This window comes from Prionailurus viverrinus, chromosome B1, assembly GCF_022837055.1.
Source record: "Prionailurus viverrinus isolate Anna chromosome B1, UM_Priviv_1.0, whole genome shotgun sequence".
Classification (NCBI taxonomy): Eukaryota; Metazoa; Chordata; class Mammalia; order Carnivora; family Felidae; genus Prionailurus; species Prionailurus viverrinus.
The window spans coordinates 186,673,453-186,697,792 of NC_062564.1; the positions used below are offsets into that span (position 1 = coordinate 186,673,453).

The 24,340-nt window shown below is 37.2% G+C and overlaps 1 protein-coding gene across 2 annotated transcripts in view; it reads left to right on the forward strand.

The window, feature by feature from the left end:
• DHX15 (DEAH-box helicase 15) overlaps nt 1-21,967 on the forward strand; it is a 62,032-nt gene extending 40,065 nt beyond the window's left edge. For both annotated transcript variants that reach the window (XM_047854770.1, XM_047854771.1), the window contains 8 exons: nt 5,960-6,046; nt 7,264-7,413; nt 7,816-7,924; nt 8,710-8,901; nt 11,788-11,910; nt 17,262-17,452; nt 19,748-19,917; nt 21,401-21,967. In XM_047854770.1, coding sequence (XP_047710726.1) covers nt 5,960-6,046; nt 7,264-7,413; nt 7,816-7,924; nt 8,710-8,901; nt 11,788-11,910; nt 17,262-17,452; nt 19,748-19,917; nt 21,401-21,518 — 1,140 coding nt within the window. In that variant the 3' untranslated portion in view covers nt 21,519-21,967. The remainder of the gene's footprint in view (nt 1-5,959; nt 6,047-7,263; nt 7,414-7,815; nt 7,925-8,709; nt 8,902-11,787; nt 11,911-17,261; nt 17,453-19,747; nt 19,918-21,400) is intronic.
• Nucleotides 21,968-24,340: the final 2,373 nt, after the last annotated feature.

Consider the following 24,340-nt stretch of genomic DNA (forward strand, 5'->3'; position numbering starts at 1 on the left):
ACAAGAGATTGATAAGGAAGAAATCAGCCTTCTGAGTTTTTCAGATCAGCAAGAGTAGTGAATATGACTTAAAAAACTGTCTGATCAGAGCTTCATTATGTTGAACTTTTCCAGTTATTTTAGTCGTAGTGCTGTTTCTAGAACATGTTAAAATAGTTTTCCCTGTTACTTTATGTGCATTCTGAACTTTGGGGAAAACTTGAAGTTTAAGTGATAGTTTTAGTATATAATTCTGAAGTTGATCTGTTGACTGAAAAATACTTGTGGAATTCTTAGCATAATTCTGTATCAGTGGTTGTATATAAAGTAGCTGTTTTCTTATATATTTCAGTAGTAAAGAGGAGTGGCCTGAAGGCAGATGATTAAATTTTTCTTGAAATCATGTACACTTTGCATATCTGCATTTGTTTTAATTTGATGGGTTTTTTTTAACCACTGAGTAAAATTACGTATATAGCAAGATTTGCCAAATTTGTGTCTTTTCGTGTAGTTCTTTTTATTCCATTTTTAGGTTACTGTGAGAACTTAAAAGGGCCTGAGCTTACTGAAATATATTTCACATCTGAGCTCTTTTGCTCTGTTAATTATCAGTGTATTGGAAAGTTAAGTTCAGTCTGCTGCCAGTCCAGTAGGTGATATGTTTTCTAGGATCTTCAGCTTAAGCTCGTGGAGTATAATTGAACTCTTGCTTTTTGTTTTCTTTTAAATCATAAGGATATTGAGGAGAGTTTTGTCTTCCTGAAAAGAATAACTCAGCAGTAGTTGGATGTATGTGTGGTGAAGGCCATAGATGATGAGGGGGTGACTGGAGTCCCCAGGGCTTGGGGAATCCCATCCTGGGCTTTTAATTCAGAGTCAAACCAAGGGCCATAGTGCTGCTTCATCATCCATTGATGGTGTTTCATTCAGCTAAGGCTACAGGACCTCTTGCTGGGAAATCATGTTCTCTTCTTGGCATGAGTCAGCTTCATCTTCCAGCCTGAGAAGAGCATTATCACAGCCCTCCTGGATGGACCCAGGAGAGGGAGGGAGGACTTCATTAGTGCTTGGTGTGTCATTGTCATGCGAAAAAAAGAGCTTTGAAGCCTGGCATGTTTAAGGAGAAGTAAACGTCTTTATGGAAGCCTAGTTACAGAGAAAGATTCACTCCTCCAGTCCTGTTTTTGGTGCCAGGTGGAGAAGTTGCCTGGAGGAAGGTAGGAGTGCCAGCTGAGACCCAGAGATAGCAGAAAAACACCCCGTCCACGTGCCGTGACTGGCACGTAAGACGAACCGATGACCTAGCAGGTCGCAGGCGACCGTGACCCTTAGAGAGGTCAAAGGGATTAGTGGGACTTTGGGGGAAGGCGGAAGGGTATGACGGAAGATGCAGGGGTTCTGTGAAGGCAAGTGGCTGGGTACTGGAACAGGAAGAACTGGCATTCTGTTGCTGTTTTCCTGTTGCGCTATTTTAAACAAAAATGCCACAAGTTTGATAATGTCCTGTTTATATTATAAAATATAGGGCTAGAGGCCAGGGCTTGCTGCTTCTGTCATGAATTCATTATACTGCCAGTTACTAGAATGGAGCTTTCATTCATGAGTGTTAAACTGTCACTGATTGATATTCACAATTGATTTAAATGTACAAAGGAACGTTTAGGGATTTATGTTCTGCTTCCAATTGTGTAAAACAAAATACAATTTGATTCTGTTTTTCGTTAAATTTGTTCTAATATAAGGATACTAGCTAGCATAAAGTAGAATGTAATAAGTTAGAACGTTTGGAACAAAGAGAATATTTAATACAGTTTTTAAAATTCCACCAAAATATTTAAGTATAATTCCATGTTTATATTGGGGCACCTTTTGTAAGTAGTGCCTTGTTATCTTACTGAATGTATTAACTTATGCAAAATAGAGTTTATAATATGATTGCAGTAAAAGAAGCAAAACAGCTTTTTACTATTAAAGTTTTAAAATGTAGGCTCTATTAAAGGTAAAGTTTTATGGGCATTGGGGACTTTAACTAGCATTCCTTTTGCAAATAGTTACTGAGTTTTTTTACATGGACTTCTAACACAGCACTACTGGTAAACAGCTTCAAAGTTTTAGTGATCAAGAAAGTTGAGAATGCATGTATTTATGTGAGGGTAGATCATGTTACCTGTTTTTGTTTGTTTGTTTGTTTAATGTTTATTTTTGAGAGAGGGGGGAGTATGTGCAGGGGAGGGGCAGAGAGGGAAGGAGAGCGAGAATCCCAAGGAGGCTCTGCCAGCACAGAGCCCTACATGGTGCTCAGACCCATGAACCTTGAGATCATGACCTGGGCCTAAATCAGGAGTCAGACGCTCAACCAACTGAGCCACCCAGGCACCCCCATTTTACCTGTTTTGATCATGCTTGACATTTATTCACGTATTTGACTTTCAGCTCAAGCTACAGTAGTTTTATAGAAGCATTAAAGTTTGCTCATCGATAAATTACTTGTATGCATCTTTTGACTAAGACTTACAATTGCTGTTTTATAGATTTGATGTTATTAAAATCCAGCAACTATTCTTTAATTTCACTTAGTTTTCATTAATTTTGTCCATACAAATAGCTGATTTTTCTGTAGCTTATCTTACAGTTTACTAATTAACATGGCTCAAAGCATACACTGCTCAATAAAAAAGAGAAATGGCCCTTGTGGAGATGGTTCTGTAGTTTTAAAGAGAGGCTTAATGATCCACTATCTGAAGATAACTTAGTGTGGTGCTGCTGGGACGTGTATAAATAAAGAAGTTAATGTCCTTACTGAGGTGGCGACCCCCGCAGAGTCCCCTGGGGACTAAAAATCCAGACTAGTTGAACCTAAGTGCATTATTGTGTCCAAGTAGAATTCAAGTAGAGCAACTCAACGAACTCTGAGTTCTACTTTCAAGTGGAATTGCTGAAATAAGTCAAAGTGGATTTCTTTGGAAGGCGTGTTATTGAGGGGGAAGAGGATACGTCTAGATGAAAGTTTAATCTTAACACTTCACATAAAAACATAAAATTGGCAGTGACGTCAAACTTGTTTCCACAGAGTTTATTCTATATTTAGGGGCTATTTACCTGGAATAATTGCTTGGCCAGTGAGGTTTGAACACTTCTTAAGGTTCTTTGAGTGCGTATTGCCATGTTGCAGTCTAGAAAGCTTATCCCATTTATATATATTCCCATTGTTCATATGTAGGTCCCTTGATAAATTCAGGATCATTTTGTGTTCTGGCCAGTTCCTAATTAGATCATATGCCACTTAACATCTAGAACATACTTAGGCTTGCATTAGTCCACTGCTAAGGTTTCAAGGGAGCTGGGTAACTTTTATCATCTCCTTTGTTTGTTCTCAGGCGTTATGTATGTAGGTTTTCTTTCGGCTTAGCTAGTATGGCCTCTCCATCTCCAGTAGTAGAGTTATTATTAGAAGAAGCACCCTGAAAGTTGTACAGTTTGTTATGTGAGTTTTTTCCTCATTTTGTCCCCAAACCTACCTCCCATGGTTTCAGAACCCTGCCTTTTTTCTCATAGACACCTTAATAATTATTAAATCAGTATGGTAGGCAAGTCCTGCTCAGATGTTTTTTAACCAATTTTTCTTTGGGGAAAAAACTTGAAAGTCCTATTTCTCTGTGTGGTCTTTTTTAACATTACTTTGACTTTTGGGTAGCAGTAGACTATCGATAATGACATGGGGTTTGCCAGGATGGCCTAATCCTGTGATTCTTAAGCACTTGGGGAATCACAAATCCACACCTCCTTGTAAGTATGCTATGATTTGTAACATACACACCAAAAGGAGATGCATGCACATGAAATGAAATGATTTTATGGAGAAAAATTATTTTTAAGTAACTCTAAAGAATTGATGTCATCAAGAAATTTTTATCACACTAACTGTATTCTGTTGTAGAAGAAACCTGTGAAATGTAAAATTTTCATTTCCTCCATTGTTCTAAATATATATCCAGAACCATAGTAATTTCACCCCAGAATTCCAGAAAACTCTAAGAAATCACAAGCATTATCTGGTTCTGTAACAAGTTTATAATGAGTTTTTACATATTTTATGCAATTTTATTTGTTACAACTTTGTCTTATCTAGATTAATATGCAGGAGTAAAAAAAAAAAAGGTAATCGAGGTTTGGGAGTGTTAAAAACCTTTCCACTAGAACTCATCTTTGCGGGTTTGCTCCCCAGCTCTGCCACCCGACTCCTAAATTCATTGCCCCTTCCACCACAGGACGCTGACTTTGTAGAAGAATATTAAACTCAGGATAGTTACTCAAATTCACCTGTCAACCTTATATGCTTTGCTTATGTTTGCTTCAGTTCTAGCGATTGAGCCGTGCGGATCATCTAAATGTCTTGAAAAATATTTCAGTAACCTCAAACCTCCATGTTTCTTCTCCATTGGCTAGTTAGCAGTCTTGGCAGCTGCCCAGTGAAAAGAAGGATTTTGGTTTTAGATACGTGAATGATTCTAAAATATTACCCTGTTAGTGGCTCCCTAGTAAGTTTTAAGACCTCCATGAGGGCCTGGCAGTACGAGTCCTTTAATTTTTTAGTTGTGCTTATGGACATTTCTGCCCATGTGCTCTAGTTTGAGCTGAGTCTTCTACTACTAGTGTTCTTCCCGGCTCTCTTGCGGCAGATCCCACCCTAGCCTCGAGAACTCTCCTAAGTGCCGTTTTCTCAGTAAGCTTCCTTTGTCTTCGCTGTGGAATTAAACCCTTTTTAAGTCCCACAGGGAATCTTTGGCGTCATTTACACTTTCTGTCCATGTCTAATCTTCCTTCACAAAATGTAAAAGCTGTAAGAGCAGGCTCTATATCTGATTCATCTTCTGTGTCAACTGCTTGCATATATAGGCATCTTCCCTTAATGGCAGTTTTCTGTTCCTGAAAATCAAATGTTCTGGGAAAAAATACTAATGAGAATCCCATTTACTTACTGCTTAAGAAGAAAAATTGCGTGACATGTTACTCTCAAAGCCCAACCAGTTTCCTAAAATATATCTAAAATCCATCGTATATTTACATAAAAAAAACCTAGCTACCATATTAGTATGTAAATGATTTAAACATTATTCCCTGGCAATAAAAGGTTCAAATGATTCTTGACGGTTGGTATGCAGTGATGTTTTGTTTGAGACTGTACTCTTTTTAAAAAAATATCTACAGTTGATTCTTAAGATTTGCCAGATCTTGGAGTATAACTTGAGATTTGACCCCCCACCGCCCCCTAGCCTTCATGTGCCATTTTGTTTAAAATGTTGAGTTTTGGTGATACAAAGTTGCCTTATAAATATTGTCAGAAAATATTGAAATATTGAAAGAAAATACTGAAATGTTGTAGAGTTTGGATAATAACCAAATAGTGTTCTGTAAGGGAGGCATTTCTGTAAGGTAAGCTTGAGTTATTTCGTTATTTTTCTTTTGATGCTATGCTTAGGTTTAAGAAATCAAAACATAATGTGATTGAATGATAACCTGAAGTAATAGTTTTTGTTGAGAAAGAAATTTGCTGTAATGGACTAAATGAAATTTTGAATTGAGATCTTAAATGTTAATTTGTCTTGATATTGCATTGGCTGTTAAGGATGAAACCTTATTTTTAGTTTATTTACTGGATTGAAATTCATTGTTCAGTAGAAGTTCGTGGCTATTTTTTTTTAAGTTTATTTATTTTGAGAGAGAGAGAGCGAGAGTGAGCGAGCGCACGTGAGTGCAGGGGAGGGGCAGAGAGAGAATACCAAACAGGCTCTGCACTGTCAGCAAGGAGCCTGATGCAGGGCTGGAACTCAGGAACCATGAGATCATGATCTGAGTTGAAATCAAGCGTCAGACGCTTAATTGGCTGAGCCACCCAGGCACCCTGTTATAGCTATTTTTATTGTCATTTGAATTTTACCTGACTTGTAATACAATTTATGTACTATTTATTTCCTAACAGGTAGTTGTGTCAACTAACATCGCAGAAACATCTTTGACAATAGATGGTGTGGTATTTGTGATCGATCCTGGATTTGCAAAACAGAAGGTACATATGTTGGTACTTTAGTTGTATACTTTATTAAATTAGTGTTAGCTTCACAGTACTTGCTATCTACTCATGTAATGACTGGAATTTACTTTTTAGAATTTTCTGTTGTGTCTTGTTTTCAAACGTCAGTGGTGATGAGCTCTTTCTGTTCTAGCTGGCTCTCATTTAGTAAGCCCAGGCATGATGTTTAGTCCTAGGCTGCTTTTCTGTTTCCTGTAAGATTGCTTTGGCCTTTTTGTTTTTGTGTAGTAATAAGGGAACAGGATTGTCATCCCTGTAGATCAGTCACTTCCCCTTTGAAATTAGGGTTTCTGTTATTGCCAGGCATAGTATCTGAAAAGGTGTTAATTTCTAGTTTACAGTACTGAATACCAAGCACTTTGGCCAAATGGAGTGACTACTCAGTAAATAGTGTGTATGTTCTATTATTCACAGATCTTTGATTATATTTGATTACATTTTGTAGGTATAATTGGGAGAATTTGTTACACGTAGTGTTTGTGTCTCTGATGGTAGTTTTTCTTTTTAAATTGGCAGTATGTAACTGATTTCTTGTGGATTAGGTTCAAAATATATTTCTTGAACGTTCACTGTGAACATCAGGTGTTGAAATTGACAGGTTCTTTTCAGGCAGAAGCTTTCAACGCTGTTTGTCCACTCTATTAAAGCAAGATAAAACTGGTAGAACTGAAATTATTTTATTTATTAATTTTTTTAACTTATTTTTGAGAGGCAGAGACAGAGCATGAGTGGGGGAGGGGCAGAGAGAGAGAGAGAGAGAGAGAGAGAGACAGAGACAGACATAGAATATGAAGCAGGCTCCAGCCTCTGAGCTGTCAGCACAGACCCTGACGTGGGGCTTGAACTCACGAACTGTGAGAGCATGACCTGAGCTGAAGTCGGATGCTTAACCGACTGAGCTACGCAGGTGCCTGAACTGAAATTATTTTAAATTCGGAAGAAAAAGATGATGTAATCTCTGTGTATAAGAGCCTTTTCTTCTTAGCTTGAGTCTTCAGAATGATAGAGTCAGAATATCTGAAAGTTAAGGCACAGGATGACTGATTCTCATTTTCCATTTCAGTGTGATTTACAGCCTTCATTAATACTACGTTGTTTATTGTGGGTTTAGCTGTGGACTTTGTATACTTTATGTTAGATTACAGTTTTGTGTTTAACTGAAAAAATTCTGAACGTTATTTCCATTCCAATAGGTGTACAATCCTCGTATCAGAGTTGAGTCCCTTTTGGTGACAGCCATTAGTAAAGCTTCAGCTCAACAGAGGGCTGGTCGAGCTGGGCGTACCAGACCTGGGAAATGCTTCAGACTTTATACCGAGAAAGCTTACAAAACAGAAATGCAGGTAAGGGGGTTTGCTGTATACTTACTATGTGTTTGGAAGGTTAAATTGAACTTGTTACCAGAAGAAAATTGTTTTATTTACCTCATCCTGCCTTTTGGCACCCTTACCTCCTTACTTTTTCCCTGAGAGAGATTTATGGTGTAATCTACCAGTATAGCTCTCTGTTAACAGCTCTAAGTTGAAGTGAACAGCAGCAGAAACACTTTGAACCTTATAAAGCTAGTTTCACAGAATCTGATCCCTTTCGGGTATGTTCCACATGTATTTTTCTCCTGTGATCAGTGGTTTAGAAGTAATGCCAAAGTAAATAGCCAAAGAGGCAGAGAACAGATATGTTTTGTTTTCTGGAGCAAGAGGATTAAGGCATGTTTAACAGAATAAACATTTTTGTTTTTTTGCTAGGATAACACCTATCCTGAGATTTTGCGTTCTAATTTAGGATCAGTAGTGTTACAGTTGAAGAAGCTTGGTATTGATGATTTGGTGCATTTTGACTTTATGGATCCACCAGGTACGAATCCTCAAAGCGTATTTTAGCAAATGTTGTAACCAGAATTCACTAGCTCTGCATTGTATTCTTTACCCACATGCACACACGCACATAACACCCCCTTTTTTTCTTCTGTGTGCATCCAGAGAAGTCTTGTATTTTAGGATTAAAACTAAGGAAGTGATAATTCTATGAGAAAATTTTTCTTAATTTTTTTCTTTCCTTGGAATAACTAAATTATTCTCGGAATTATTGATTGCATAGGAAAATGAGAACTTTCCTTATTTTTTTTATTTGAGAGGAAGAGCAAGCATGCGTGTGTGTGTGTGGCATGGGTCAGGGAGAGGGGCAGAGTGAGAGAGAGAGAGAGAGAGAGAGAGAGAGAGAGAGAGAGAAAGAGAGAGAGAGAGAAAGAGAAAGAGAAAGAATCCCAAGTAGGCTTTTTGCTCAGCACGGGGGCTGATGCAGGGCTTGATCCCACAACCCTGTGATCACGGCCTGAGCCAAATCAAGAGTCGGATGCTGAGCTGATTGAGCCACCCAGGCACCTCTGTTTCTAATTTTATTTTTGTGAACAATTATTTAATTTACTTAGGAAGATGACAGTTTTATCTCCTGTGCAGGGAAATTTTGCAAGTTTATATGATTCATAGTTTGCTAGATCTCTGTAACTGAATTTGATGACAGGTTGAGTTTTGAGTTTGGTCCACTGTAGAATGAAAAATGAGATTGCTTGTAATAGTTTGTACTTTATCACATTTTTGCTTATTAAGGCAGTTTGTTTAATAGATTGCCTTTTCCCCCAGCTCCTGAAACTCTGATGAGAGCCCTAGAACTTTTGAATTACCTGGCTGCTTTAAATGATGATGGAGATCTGACCGAATTGGGATCCATGATGGCAGAGTTTCCTCTAGACCCACAGCTCGCTAAAATGGTTATTGCAAGTTGTGACTACAACTGTTCTAATGAGGTCCTATCTATTACTGCTATGTTGTCAGGTAATAGAGGGAAAGGAACTAAACAAAGCCCAGCTCTTCACAGTTTGGGTGGACTTCACATTTGGTTTTGTTTTTTAATATTTAGCATGATAGCGGATTTTATAGATGGTTTTGAGGAACTCCTTTTGTTTCCTAAATATCTTGTAAATAGCTTTATAAAGACATAATATTTACAGAAGTAAAGTAACTCGTTGTGCACAAAATATAGTAAAAACATTGGCTCTCTTGAGTGCAGTAAAATTGCAGTAAGGGAAGAGTACGTCCGAACACAGTTGTAACTGACTTCTTTGATAGGTCCATCAGTTTTGCGGTTTATTACTGAAAGTACAAGAAGAACCTGTTCTAGTACTTGGCACTGTTAAGTGAGCCTGAGACAAACCCAGACAACTGTCCTTAAATTGAGCTTTTCTAGTGGCAGTCAAACAAAACATGAATTTTAAACTTAGTATCAAGTAAATAGAAGTAGTAATGTATAATTTTAGGCTTAGAATCTAATCTGATAATTCTTTTACAGTGGCAGAAAGCACTTGATAAAAGAAATATACCTAAAAGATAAAATGGCTAATTTTGGAAATTAGAGCATTAAGCTGAACAAATCATGCTGTTTTTAGTAGCAGTAAAACATAATCCACGAATGAACTACAACTTGGAATTAGATTTTCCAAAAAGAAGAAATACGGCTCATTATTGTTCACTGATTCTCACAGCTAAAAATAGAAGACCTCTTACGTTTTTACTGATGGTCAAAGTATTCTATACTACTAGTTCCAGTGCTGGGGAGAATGACTTCCAGTTTCAGAGTGGTTTATTAGTCTTAATTACAAACTTAATGCCTCAAATGATTCAAAATCTTACATGGAATTAAAGGATAAGTTTAAAAGATTTCTAAATATAGCAATTTTGGCTCAGTTTAGATGTATGGTATGTTTTAATGGTGTGACTTTTTTTATTTAAGAACTAGCTAAAATGTTTTTTTGCAGAGTTATGACTGATCAGACTCAGAGCAGATGGGCAGGGCAGTATCGAATCATTTTAATAAAATTGTAGTCTCACTTGCGGAGGTGGTGGTAGGTTGTTGTCTGCCTTTCTTACATGTTTTTGTTAGATGCTCCCAGTTGTACTTCCACAGGATTTTAGTTTGTAGAGAAAGCGTGGGGCAAGAGTTAACAGACTGTTTGTGTATTTATTTGTTATCTGCTCGCTTTTTATTCTTCCAGTTTCTCTATCAGGCATTCTATATAATTACCATCGAGTGAGTCTAGATTATTAGGCTTTTAAGAAAACTGGTCATTGTGACACAGTTGAAATCTTCCAACTGTACCTTTTACTTGTAATAAGGAGCTCTGCAAAACGTAGGGGTTTATTAGCATATCAAGAAAATGGACATTTATGTGTAGCAGTTATTAAGCATGACGCTTTTGGGGGGACAATGTTAAAGGGTGAGGAAGAAGTCATGGAACAAAAACAGTTTGCCCAGCTTATAATGCTTTGATTTTCATTGAAATAGTTTTTGAAGTTTTCAGGTCCTGATGTAAATAATGCAAATCAAGGGCCTTATAGGGTGCTACTTATTCCCACTGTTAATTCTGGGAGCTAGTTCTCATTAACTTTCACATCTTTGAGAGGTTTCTGTACTTTTACGCATTACCTTGCTTCAGTTACATTAAGCAAGACATTTAATTATTACTTATTGTGATCATGTGTCATTGTCTCTCTTGGCTTCTTTGGTATCTTTTTAAAGGGGAAACTGTATGGGAAAGTAAATTGATACTGTATTTGATCTTGTTGTTGGTTATTCCCATTATCTTCTATCTGGACTGATCATTTATACTTTTTTATATTGACACGGTTTTAAGAGCTTTAAAAAAATGTGTTGACAAAAGTCCCAAGCTGTTAAGTATTTTTATTTTCATATTGCTTTTATGACTATGGAATTGCTAAAGTGAATTAAGGAAAGTTGTATTTTAAAAATGTAGTGCACGCTTTGTAACAACTTAAAAATTTATGTGAAATAACATCAAGGCTCTAAACAAATACTGTAGTTACCTATTTTGATGACCCTTGAAATAATGACTGTTTCAGACTAATTGTCAACTTTTTAAATACTGGATTTTGCTTTTTATATTGAGGTTTTGATTCAAATAACAGTTTTTTTTTTTTTAAACTTGGGACGTCATTCTCTAATCTTTTTATTAAAATGCTGGAAAACTAGGCTGAATCTCCCCAGCCTTTTTGAATTTTCTTAATTCAAAGGCGGTTTAACCTTCCACCACTACTGCTATCCTCAAAACCCAAGATTTCATGATATTTTTTATGTTTACCTATGCTTCTGCTCACCGGTGCTAATAGTGATACCCACCAGTTGGTAACAGCCACAGCACTAGGGAAAAAATTACAGTAGAAACGTGCCAGTAGATCGGTTAGAAAGTTGTTTTTAGCCCTGCAGTGGGCAAATAGAGCTTCGTAACTTCCCTAGCCACTCAGTGGATTCGACGGATGGCCTTTTGAAAAATTACATTTAGCTTAAAGGCTATTGACACCATAATTCTGGTTATTGGTAGAGCTATCGGCACTGGTTTTTGAACTAAGTTGAGCTTTCTATCTCTAGTATCTTGATGGCCTTCAGAATAGCTGTTTTGATGCCTACTTTTAGATCTAGTTAAAATAATCAGGTACTCTGTAGCTTTGAAACCCTCTTGTCTTACAGATGTGGTTAGGTGTTGATGTACCAAATCAAGGTAGTAAACAGTCCAAGATGCAGTTGGAGGCCATCCTGCCCTGCCCTATGCTCTGTGAACTGACCTAGCTAGGCCTTGTTCCTCTATCTGTGAATGCGTGACTCATCGATATGGGCGTTTGTGTTGGGCCCATACCAACCTTGTTTAGTCCCACAGTGTTTTGTTCGCCCCACGGAGGCCAAGAAAGCCGCAGATGAAGCCAAGATGAGATTTGCCCACATAGATGGAGATCATCTGACACTGCTGAACGTCTACCACGCTTTTAAACAAAGTAAGTGTAAATTAGATTGAAGGCACTCTTTTGTCTAAATGTCACTTGCAGCGCATAAGATGTTTCTTCATCTCACTTTCATTTATTATCCGTGACAACTTTACATTAGAAACCCAGAGGTACTTTAGGAAAAACTCCTGACTAGCATTTAAAATAGAAATTGTCTATCTTTTTCAAAGTTGTTTGCACTTGTAATCAGGGGAAAAGCACCGATTATAGAAAGCTGGAAAATACAGGACAGTAAAAACAAAATATCAGTATAAAATTTACTATTAACACAGACATTTTATATACTTTCTTTTACTGTTTATTTTCATACCGTTTGTATTTTTGTAATTTTGTATTATTTATAGAATCTTTACTGCTTAATAATTTTACTAATGAATAGCTCTTAAATAAATATAAAACTGACAAAACAGAAGACTGGGCTGCAGATGTGAATGATCATTCTCAGTCAGGTACAAGTGGTCTATAAGCGGGGGGAAAAGTCAACTTTACTTGCAGTTCAAGAAGAGCCATTATTATTGAGAGGTACCATTTTCTCACCTATAAAATTGGTTACAGAAAGGAGGTTATAGAAAAATAGCTCTCAGGTGTGTAGGAGTGGGTTTAGTGGAACAGTCCTTCACTGGAGCTGGGAATAGAAGTTGATGTTGTCTTTATGAAAAGCATATTTTATGTCATCAAGAACCTTAACAAGTTCATACCGTTTGACCCAGAAATAATCTGTGCAATTACCTTTCAGTATCCTGTGGACACAGATATAGTTAATGACTTCACCTCAGAATTATTTATGATAGTAAAAAAAAGGGGGGGACTATCTAAATTGCCCATGAGTAGAAAGATAGTTCAGTGATTTACGCTATAGCCACATGGTAAAGTGTTGTTCTAACTTTAAATCATGTTTTCAGAGAGTATTTAGTGACGTGAAAAACATTTTCCAGTTGTTTGAAAACAAGGAAATGCGGTAATCAAGTTACTGCCTGATACTGTTGTTGGAATCGACCATTTATAAAAATTAGAAAGTTAAAGAAAAAAATGCAGAAAAAATTGAAACAGGTTGTGAAAATGTTTGATATTTATGTATCAGTTTACCTGTTGGGTGACATGCAATCAAAGAATGGTAGCTTTACATCATCACCCTTTACCAAAACTGGGGTTCACAATCACTGTTAAGTCTGTGTTTTCTGCTGTTAAGAAAATGGTTCCCTAATTTATAGCCTTGATAAATTTTTCACCTCTGGTTTTCTTTGCAACTCATTGTTATCTCATAAAAATCTCTGTATACGCCTAAAATAGTGTGTTGATTTTGGCACATCTCCTTTGGGGTGGGGGTGAATTTATTTATGTCAGAGTCTAAAAGTGCTGGAGAGCCCGTGAGTGGAGCAAAGAGCAGAGCTGCCAAAGTCCTGCACGTCTGTGCAGGTAGGAGTTGACTAGAATTGATAAATAATCTGTTTAAAAAAGGGGGGAAAAAAAAGATGAAGGCCAGTATACAGTTTACTTCAGAACATTTATCCCTCTCATGTGCAAAGTATTGATAATGCATCATGTTTAAAGATTTTATTCCGGGGGTAGGTCATCCAAGAAATACTCTGTATTCCTTTGTGTGTCAAAGTGTACCGTGGTGGTTGATGCTGGGCGACCACCAGACACATAACCTGTGGACGGACGATGAGAAGAGGTGGAGGGGGGAGGGCCTTGGAAAGGAAGGCTCCTGTCCCGTCAGAAGGAGCAGATTCATATCCATCTTGCCTGTCATAATCCTTTGGTATCATTAAGATACTGTTTTAAGTGGGATTTAAAAGATGTCTAAAGGAGCAGCACAGGTTTTTACCGTATGGTCTCACAAGACATTTGAATGTTCTTTGAAATTAGGAGATTGTGTTATTTTGTTCTGTAAGTTTTGATAATTGGCACAGCAGTCAGCGTATTTGGATTTCATAATTTGCTCTGAAAATAAAGTTTAGGGCGCCTGGGTGGCTCAGTTGGTTAAGCGTCCAACTTCACCTCCGGTCATGATCTCGTGGTTCGTGAGTTCGAGTCCCACGTCGGGCTCTGTGCTGACAGCTCAGAGCCTGGAACCTCCTTTGGATTCTGTCACTCTCTCCCTCTGTCTCTGACCCTTCCCTACTCACTCACTCTCTCTCTCTCTCTCTCTCTCTCTCTCTCTCTCTCTCTCTAAAAAACAAATAAACATTAAAAAAAATTAAAGTTTCGATTGATAATAGAACTATGCATTTGGATTTTAAATATGAATGTAATAATTCAGAAGTTTAATACTTCAAATGATAAAGTTACTAAATAATGCTTATCTTTACATGTTGGCAGTTGGGGGCTTTCTATGAAAATATTGTACAGTAGGTATCTATAAAAGTTTTATCCTACCTTTTTTTTTTTTTTTTTTTTAATTTTCCATTTCTAGAGAGAGTGAGCACTTGTGGGGGAGGGGCAGAGAGAGAGAATCCCAAGCAGGCTCTGGAGGGTCAACACAGAGCCCAACATGTGGGTGGAACTCAAGAACCATGACATCATGACCTGAGTAGAAATCAAGAGTGGAACCCTTAACTGACTGAGCCACTTAGGCTACCTGCCGCTGCCCCCCCCCCCCCCCCCCCCCCCGCCCTCCCCTTCAGTACGATTAGTGGAGGGAGTATCGTGAGTGAGACTGATAGCATCCACTTAACTACATACTTGATGCTTGTCTACTACGTGCTTCTCACTGCCATAGGGATGGTAAGCTGTTGGGTGGTTTTAGACCTTTTGTGGTATATGCTGGTCTTAATAAATAAGGTCAAAGGCAACAGAATGACTGAACACTTGGTAAGTGTCTCCAAAGGATTCAGCCTTTAATTACTGACCTATTTTCAAATAAGGAGAGCCATTAAAAAAATAGTGTCAGACTTTGAGATCTCCTTATAATACTTGGACATTTCATATCCATTTGTTGAGTTTGGAATATTTTCATTAATTTTTAAGTGATGCTATGTTTTAATTAAAACAAGTATGTTTGAAAAATAGCAACTGTGTTTCAGGTATTAGTCAAGAGGAATCCTTTCATTACAGACAATGGTTGATTATACAGTGCAGCTAAAATTCATCTTAATACTGTTGAAATAGAAACAAGGGGATTTAAGTTAATTTGCAACACCTTGATTTCTGTATGTGTATATATGATTTCACTCTGAAGTGATTGGATTTTAGATCTTAAAAGTAGCTTACTGGATTGGTAAGAAATTTGTAACTAGCATTATTTTAAGAATATGTTTCCATTTGTAGGCTTTATTTATCAAATTATTTCTCACAAATTTAGAAAATACAGATAGTATTTGTTTATTGACAACTTGAATTGCCATTTTGTTACCCTTTAGGGTATGAATTCTGAAATTTAGAACTGCAGAAAGCTATACTCGTGGTCAGGGTCTGCACATCAACTTCCTTTTTCAAAAGGCCCCCTTTTTTATTGTCTCAGTTTGGACATTACCATTGCTTTTCAGCTCAGTACATTACAGCAGCATAAGCAAGAATACCTCTAAAGCATACTTTCTTTCTTTGTCTTCTCTCTGGAAGATATTTGGTGCTTTGTTTAAATGTCAGTAAGTTCAGATGGATACTGCTTCTCATTCTAGATGGGTGAATTAATCGTCTTGAACACATCAGTTCTTCAATTGAAAGATCGTTTACTACCCCACCTACCCACCCACCCTTTCTGAATTGTGGCTGCATTTTGTAATGGGCAAACATTTATTAATATATATTCGTTGTTTTTTGAAAAGCAGTTAAGAAAATATTGTATAATTGGTAGAATCCTAGAACTAAGGAGAAAAGAAAGTGCCAAAGATTAATGTACATTACAGAAACGGTAGGAAGGATCAACAGTTTTGATTTTTAAGGAACACACCCCCCACCCCCCACCCCCACCCCCCACCCCCATTTCACAGTAACCCTCTTAGGTTTATTTATCAAAAGGCCTCTGAAGTAAATAATGAAGTTTTCCATTGTGACTCTCTGGGACATAAAAATGTCACTGTATAATATATTATGCTGCAGTTTGAGCTCTTTGATTAGATGAGAAGACAGTGGATTGGTTGGAAGCTTGTCAAGGAGTCATCAGTGGAGAGATACCCTTTGATAATAAATAAATACCTGGATTGAAATTATTTGAAGTGTTCAGCTTTGTTTATTAATACTAATTAATAAGCCTTGTTTATTAAACATGAGTGGGGATTCCAGACGTCCTTATAAACTATATCACTTGTATTTTAATTTTTTTTACTTCTATAGTACAGCTCTTTATTTGATTGTAAGTTTTTATTTTAATTCCAGTTAGTTGACGTTGTTACATTAGTTCAGGTGTATAATGTAGTGAATAATTCCAACACACCCGTACATCATCCTGTGCTCATCACTATTCATAGGGATACACGCACCCCTATGTTTATAGCAACGTTACTTGACAGTAGCCAAGATACGGAAGCAGCCCAAGTGTCTGTCAGTTGATAAATGGATGAAGAAGAGGTGGTATATATACACAGCGGAATATTATTCGACCTGAAAAATGAATGAAATCTTGTCGTCTGCAACAACATGGACAGAGCTAGAGAGTGTAATGCTAAGGGAAAGAAGTTGGAGAAAGACAAAACCATTAATGCTTTCTTTCACTCATGCAATTGAAGAAACAAAACAAATAAGCAAAGGAGAAAAAATAAGGGAGGGGCAGATCAAGAAACAGACTCAATTAATTGAACAAATTGATGATTACCAGAGGGGAGGTGAGGGGGAATGAGTTAACAAGTAGGTGGTGGGGATTAAGGAGTGCATTTGTCACTCGAACTTTAGATCTTGTTTGGCCAACACCAAGAGGCACATGGGTTGCAGTGAAACTTCGAAACACTTCAGGTTTCACAGTAGTCACTTGAGTTCACTTTTATAACTTCTAAATTGTTTTTGGTAATCTTAATCTAAGGCTGTCTTTTCTTTGAAAATGAGAAAGACCTGGATGGCATTTTATCAAATTCCCTCAACTCAGTCTGTTAGACTGTATTAGAAACAACCAGGTGGATGTTTGTGGATAAAATAACTTCATTAAAAATAGTGTATTCAAAATCCGTTTATTCAAAGTCACAAAATCCGCTAGCCAGAAACCTTAGTGCTGTTTCTGATTTTGCACTTCACTACAGATTTTTGGGAAAGTTGATAAAATTTTGATTTGTTTTTACCGCTGATGTGGGTAATTTTCCTTTTTGGATTACTTAGTTTACACTTAATAATGATTTGCCTTTTTAATTAGATAATATACCTATTTGGATGATTCATGTCCGCTTTCTTTCCCCCTCCCTCCAACTTTGTAGATCATGAATCGGTTCAGTGGTGTTATGACAACTTCATTAACTACAGGTCCCTGATGTCAGCAGATAATGTACGCCAGCAGCTGTCGAGAATTATGGACAGATTTAATTTGCCTCGTCGAAGTACTGACTTTACAAGCAGGGACTATTACATCAATATACGAAAAGCTTTGGTTACTGGGTATTTTATGCAGGTATGTGGATAATGCACGCATACATAATTAAATGTTTACATAATATTGTTTGCTTTAACAGCCCTTTGAATCTCCTTAAACACAAGGTAAAGAATGCCTCTGATTATTGATTTTAAATGTTATGTCCAGATTCTTGAATCAACTGATAATGCTAAGAAATTTTATGTGTCTAATGAGTAACAGATTAATTTGCTAAACAGCAAAGTCAGTAATCCAGTTACATAGAAATCAATTTGGAGTTAACTTTTTAATTACCCGTCTTTTTTTTTTTTTTTAAATACCAAATGAGGTGCTAGCCATTTTCAGGTGGGATTAACGATTTCTTCAATGTAAATTTCAATTCTTGGCTTTTGATAAACATATTGAAAAGTTTCTGTGACTAGATCTTAACTGGGGATGTATAAACAATGCTGAAGTGAGGCATTTGTCTGTGTGCATCCAGAAGTACAGTTCACTTTCCTCTCTGTAGAAACTAAAGACTCTAAAAGTCAGATACTCAGACAGCTGTATTTGATTCACAATGCTGTGGAATGATTATTGGTATTTACAACTGAGACACGGGTGCTGGGAAAAGACAAAAATGTTATTTTAAGTGATAAGATGAAAAGTAATTTAAAACGTTTCATTTAGTGTGAAGTGTGATATATATAGTGGGGACTCTACTAACTGAAGTACAGCTTGTCAGGTAAACATAGCGGACATTTATTTTAAGGGATTTAAAACAAATTATGTTTAAAAAAAACTCTGCGGTTGTAAAATTGAAAACAAATCAATCCATTACTTGGGATTGGATTGATTTTAATTATGTCTTCTGTCTCCTGGTTGTTTTCTCATTCTCTATTTTGGCTATGTCTATTAAGCAAGATGTGGCCTGCCTTAAGGCCAGATGAGCTGAATAAATAGAACGGACCCAAATGCGCAAAATCAAAATAAGAATTGATTGGTGCATAGTCTGTAGTTGAAATCATAGTGACAGTAAGAACTTTTATTGTGACATCTTCCAAGATTGCGTGATTAGAGTTAGGAAAATAATAGAGCTAGGTATGAAAATTCATTCTTCAGACTCTTTATTCTTCATATTTAATAGGTACTAGGATACAGTGGCTTCTTTTTGACATATTCTTAGATTTGCTTCTAATTCAGAAAAGATTGGCAAAGCCATATTCAAGCATAATGGGTTTCTAATTCTCTCAGGATTAAACTTTGTTAGAAACAGGGCATGCAATATAGTACCTGGCACCTAGCAGGTGCTTAGTAAATATTTAGTGAAGGAAATGGAGTTCATTTTCTGTTATTTATTCAAAGTTATTCACGTCAATTATTCACACACATTCTTCATATTACTGTAGGTCTAGAATTTTAAAGGGTGTATCGTCTTCTGTTTCAGTGTTTGTTAATTAGTTATTACATAAGTGCCACCAATCAATATGTTTGATTATAGAGAGAAGTACAGGAAGGAATTACGTGCACCTTCCCCCCTCCATTCTTTCTCTTCTCTTCTCTTCTCTTCTCTTCTCTTCTCTTCTCTTCTCTTCTCTTCTCTTCTCCTCTCTTCTCCTCTCCTCTCCTCTCCTCTCCTCTCCTCTCCTCTCCTCTCCTCTCCCCTCCCCTCCCCTCCCCTCCCCTCCCCTCCCCTCCCCTCCCCTCCCCTCCCCTCCCCGTAGACTACCTTTTGCTTTTCACTCCTTTTTGCTTTCTTTGTCTCTTAATTGTGAATCTTCTGGTAATTGTTCATCTAATACATAGTTGTTACCTGGCACTAAAGAACTCTTTCTAGTCCTTCTAAAGCAGGAAGGACCAGGTAGTATATATATGAGGCTCTGTGGGCCCATGAGGTCACTGTTCACCTGCTCAGCTCTGTCTGCCCTTGCAGTGCAAAAGCAGCCATGGGCAAATGAGTGTCCTTGGGTTCCAACCAGACTGTACTTATGGACCCTGAAATTCAAATTACATAATTTTTATTTGTAATACAAGTATATAATTTACATAATGCAAATTACATAATTTTTACTTTTTAATTTTACATATCTCCTTACCCCACCCCCAATTATTTAAAGATGTATGAACCATTTTTGGCCAATAGGCCTTACAGATGCAGGCGGTGAGTTGGATTTGGCCTGCAGTAGTTTGCTGTTCCTTGCTTTTATCAGGCAGTGATAAAATATCTGTAGCCATTGAATTAAAAGCAAAAGATGAGGCCTGCTTGTTCCTAATCCTATAGGTAGCTTTTCACATGTTTGTTTTGTAACTGGCACATCAGAAGCATTGTATTAACTTACTGGGTTTTGGTTTCAGGTGGCACATTTAGAACGAACAGGGCATTACTTAACTGTGAAGGATAACCAGGTGGTTCAGTTGCATCCCTCTACTGTTCTTGACCACAAGCCTGAATGGGTGCTTTACAATGAGTTTGTTCTTACAACAAAGAATTACATCCGGACGTGTACGGATATCAAGCCAGAATGGTAAGCGACACCCTTTGTCCTAACAGAGTTTGTTAGTATTTTGCTCAGAATGCAGTCTGACTTCGTTGGCAGCAGTCTTGTCCTTCCTTTGATTCCGAGGAACTTGATGGTCTCATCAGCTCAGGATGTGTGCTCCGTGTTTAGGTATGGGGCTTTCACCGAATGGTATGGTTGATCTCTCTCTTGTGATTTTGCTTTTCTAAGATGACAGAGGGATGGTTGGTATGGGTGTGGGTGGGATTTGCAGCCAAATACAAAATTACAGCTGACTAGCATCAAGGGTCTTTGGAGTCCTTCTCTTGCTGTTGTGATCGACTCAAGTCTCCTGGTACTGTCCTCTAGATATCAGTCAGTCTTTGTATTTTCTCTGTTTCATTATCATTAGCTCTGAATTATTGATGATTTATATGTTGATACTTTGGAAAGAGTTAAGCAAGCCTAAAAACCACACATCTCGTTGTATCTTAGCATATTTGATTTGCAATTTGTTATTGGAACTGATTGCCATCATTTTTTAAAGTTTTTTTTTTTTTCTTAATGTTTATTTATTTTTGAGAGACAGAGACAGACAGAGTGCAAGCAGGGGAGGAGCAGAGAGAGGGGGAGACAGAATCCAAAGCAGGCTCCAGGCTCTGAGCTGTGAGCACGGAGCCCGATGCGGGGCTCGAACTCACAAACCGCGAAATCATGACCTGAGCCGAAGCTGGACACTTAACCGACTGAGCCACCCAGGCGCCCCTGATTGTCGTCATTTTAAGCAAAATTACCACCCTTCCCCTTTTGTGTGTTTGGCTTTTTGTTTTGGTTAGTTGGTTGGTCGGTTTGCCAGAATCCATTCTATAACTTAAGATAGGAGACGTCAGCTGGGAATGGTGGGACTGAAAACACTTCTTTTAGTTGATGACACTTGCTGTGAGCCTGCTTTCTTTCCTACACAGATTTATTATGACTTCTGACACTTGTGTAGGACATTACCATTTTATCTTAAAGGCTTTGTTGAGAAAAAATTGTATGGCCAAACATTAAAAAAGATTCAGTCAAGGGAATTCTTTGGGGTATAGAGCTATATTTATAGTTATTAAACTTTGAGAAGATCCAGTCATTTGAATACCAAGATATTTCTCCTACAGAGCCTGTGTTACTCTAACCTTGGAGAGGTTGGTCAAAACGGTGTTCTAAAGTGAAGAGATTAGTGGCCTAATTTTCATATCTTTGTATTAATGTAAAGAAAGGTTTTTAAAAGATTTTATCTCCAGGTTTTTTTTTTTTTTTTTTTTTTTTTAAGTCTATGGAAAGTCCAACATGCTAACTAAAATAAGGCATTTCTAAAAGTGGTGTTAGGCATTTGTAGTTTGAATGTTGATTTGGGTTTGTAGATTTGCCTTTGTTCATCATTATATTAATGAGTAATTCCTATCCTACTAGCAACTCCAGTACTTTAATTAAATGTTAATTTGGTAATTTTTCCCCCCCTTCCGGACAGGTTGGTGAAAATTGCCCCTCAATATTATGACATGAGCAATTTCCCACAGTGTGAAGCAAAGAGACAGTTGGACCGCATCATTGCCAAACTTCAATCCAAGGAATATTCACAGTACTGAATTCAGTGCTTAGAACTGAAGTTATTCAGAGGACAGCTTTAAAAGATGAATGAACTCAAAAGTTCAAGTTGTGCTCTTCACGTTGGTTCAATAATGGCCTTTATTTGAAAGCTTTTTAATTTTTCTTTACAGTAAATATTCCATTCTGATTTCATAAATTAAACATTTATGCCTCCCTTTTGTGTTGACACTGTAGCTCATACTGGAAAAGTCGATCAATGTTTTGCAGTTTATTGAAAGTAGTTCTATATATAACAATGTTATAAGCATTTCTTTAGAAATGGTTGAAAATGCTTCTAAAATGTGATTATCGACCATGGTATGCATGATCGTTGTAATTGTTGACATTCCTTTTAGAAGTTGTGAAATGTTACAACTTGTGCTTATGTAGACACAATCTTCTGTCTCAGTACAGAGGCACTGACTTCAATAAAGTCTATTTATACTAATTTCAGCCAAAGCACTTTGATATCTTTGTTCTAGTCTCTTTATGGCTTCTTCTCAAGCATGGGGCTATTTTTTTAAATTGTAAGTATACCATGATTACATACTTAGCATCGTTCCACAACCTTTCCTACTTCCGTAGATAAAGTAGTCATTAAAGCAGTATTTTCAAGAACATAGTGTGGCACTTTGTTAGGTTAATCAGGGTGTGATCTAATGGGATAAAAGTATATGGTTTTCATTCACAAGGCAGAGTGATGAATAGCTTTCTCTGGTCTTAAAGTTTATTTCATAAGGCTGATTTTGCACCACATTTTTAGTAGATCTTTTCTATACAAGAGAAACACCCTAGCTTCTGAAACCAACATGTATTATTTGTATTAAGTAGATAGTAGGGAGTGATGTTATATTACAGATCTTAGTCCATTTTACTAGAATCTCGGCGTTGGATAGTTTATGCAGTCTACAAAGTAATTAGTGTGTTAAAATGTGAATTTGACTTTCCATTTCCTGTGACAGGCAGTAGACAAGTTAAAAACACCTTTTTAACAGCAAATGAGGTGTTTGGTGTGACCCATCAAAGGGCCTGTGATAAATCACTTCCTTTCACTTAAAGATTAAATACTGTACTCATTAATGTCTGGACTCCCGTCTTCTCTTCCTCCCTCTCTTTTACAAATATTTAAATGTTAAAGGGAATTTATAGGTGTGTGTAGTTGGAATTTAAATGTACTTTGAAGCATACATCTTAACGCAGTTTAAGGGAGTTAATTGGGCAGATTAGAATTTTTCAGGCTGTGTACTTTTTACTGTATAGGTAGCTGTTCTTAAATGATGCTGGTGGCTTAGAAGAGTTCAGATGCTTCTGGAAATGCCTCCTGTTCTTTTCATGGAATAATTTACATGCTGAGATGATATTTTAGGTTACCCTTAACAATTTATTCTGCTTTAAGTATTGGCAACATTATCTGCTAGAATTTTTTTATTTTTATTTTATTTTTTTTTAGATTATGTTAAGAAAATCTAGGCACTTAGATTTGTTTCCCCTAAACCGGCACCTTTTGCCAAAGTATTATGTTGCATTTTTTTTCAGTTGCATCTTCTTATAATGTGACCATCTATCTAGTTTTAAATAGATGTCAGTGTCGCGTAGGTATTGTTTAATCTTGTGCTTTTTAAAATCCTAAATGAGACCATTAAGTTTTCTTAACGAGAAACTTAAGTTGCCATGCTGATGTAAAGAATGCAGGTTGGCATTTGGCAGAGTTTCTAGGAACAGCCGTGCTCTTTACATCTTGGTAAGTGATGAGTGTGCACTGGGAGTGGCTGTGTGGAAACGGTAGCGCGAGCTGAGCTCTTTTGTCTTCGGCCCTCATGCCGACCCCAACTGTTCAGTTTTGCAAGCCCGGCCACATCTGACCAGAGCTGTGAGTCTTAAGCACTGATGTTATTCACAGAGGTGTGGCTCTTAAAATTGGTGTCCTTTAACCCATTTATTATAGGCTTGCCAATTGGATACAAACATGGTTACAATTTCCCTTGTTTACCTAGGTGGTTACAACTATCAAATGAATCCCCTCAGTGGTGTGGAACAAGAAAATTAAATGTAAAACGTTGTCCCTAATACTCCGAAAATCTTTCTTGATGATCTTGTTTTCTTGAAGAAATCTTGCCTCAAAATAGTGGAGCTGCTTTTTGTTGTGAATGTAGCATAAGAAAGGAAGGCCATCAGCAAGTAGAAATTGGGCAACAAGGTGAGGAAATGAACTCAACATGGGGGAATAGGGCAGAATACACCCCTCCAGTCACACTACTTAGAACCCCACAAAACAGAAAGCATATGACTTAGTCCTAGGATTTGAGGCTTGTAAGCTAACACAAACACCTTCAGATTCTCTTGTGCATAATTTTGATGGCTATCTCCTGTGTTCAGATACTTTAAAGAAAACCATTACTTTCGAAGACATCTTAATAGTTTGCTAGAAATGCTGAGTTAAAATTTCTTTCTCCGTGACTAATTGTTTCTATTTCTTGCTTTTAGAGCAAAGTTAGTTAAATAAGGATGTTTGTTTTACTGCATGATGCTATTTAGATACTTAACTTTGTCTTCTTTCTTTACTCTGATTTAGGCTGAAGAGCCTGTTTTCCCCTCTTTGGTATGGTTGCTAGATAATCCTGAATATTCCTGATTCTGCTAGGTATTCTTTGGATTGTAGTCAGTACTGTGGTCTCAGCTGGGCAGTAGCCAGTATTGTGGTCTCGACTGGAACTTGTGTTTCTCAGGGGACCAGACATGACATCATTTCTGTTAATGCAGCTGAGGATCACATTAACCGTTCAAACATCCGCAGCATACTTTTGGTTCATATTAATCTTAC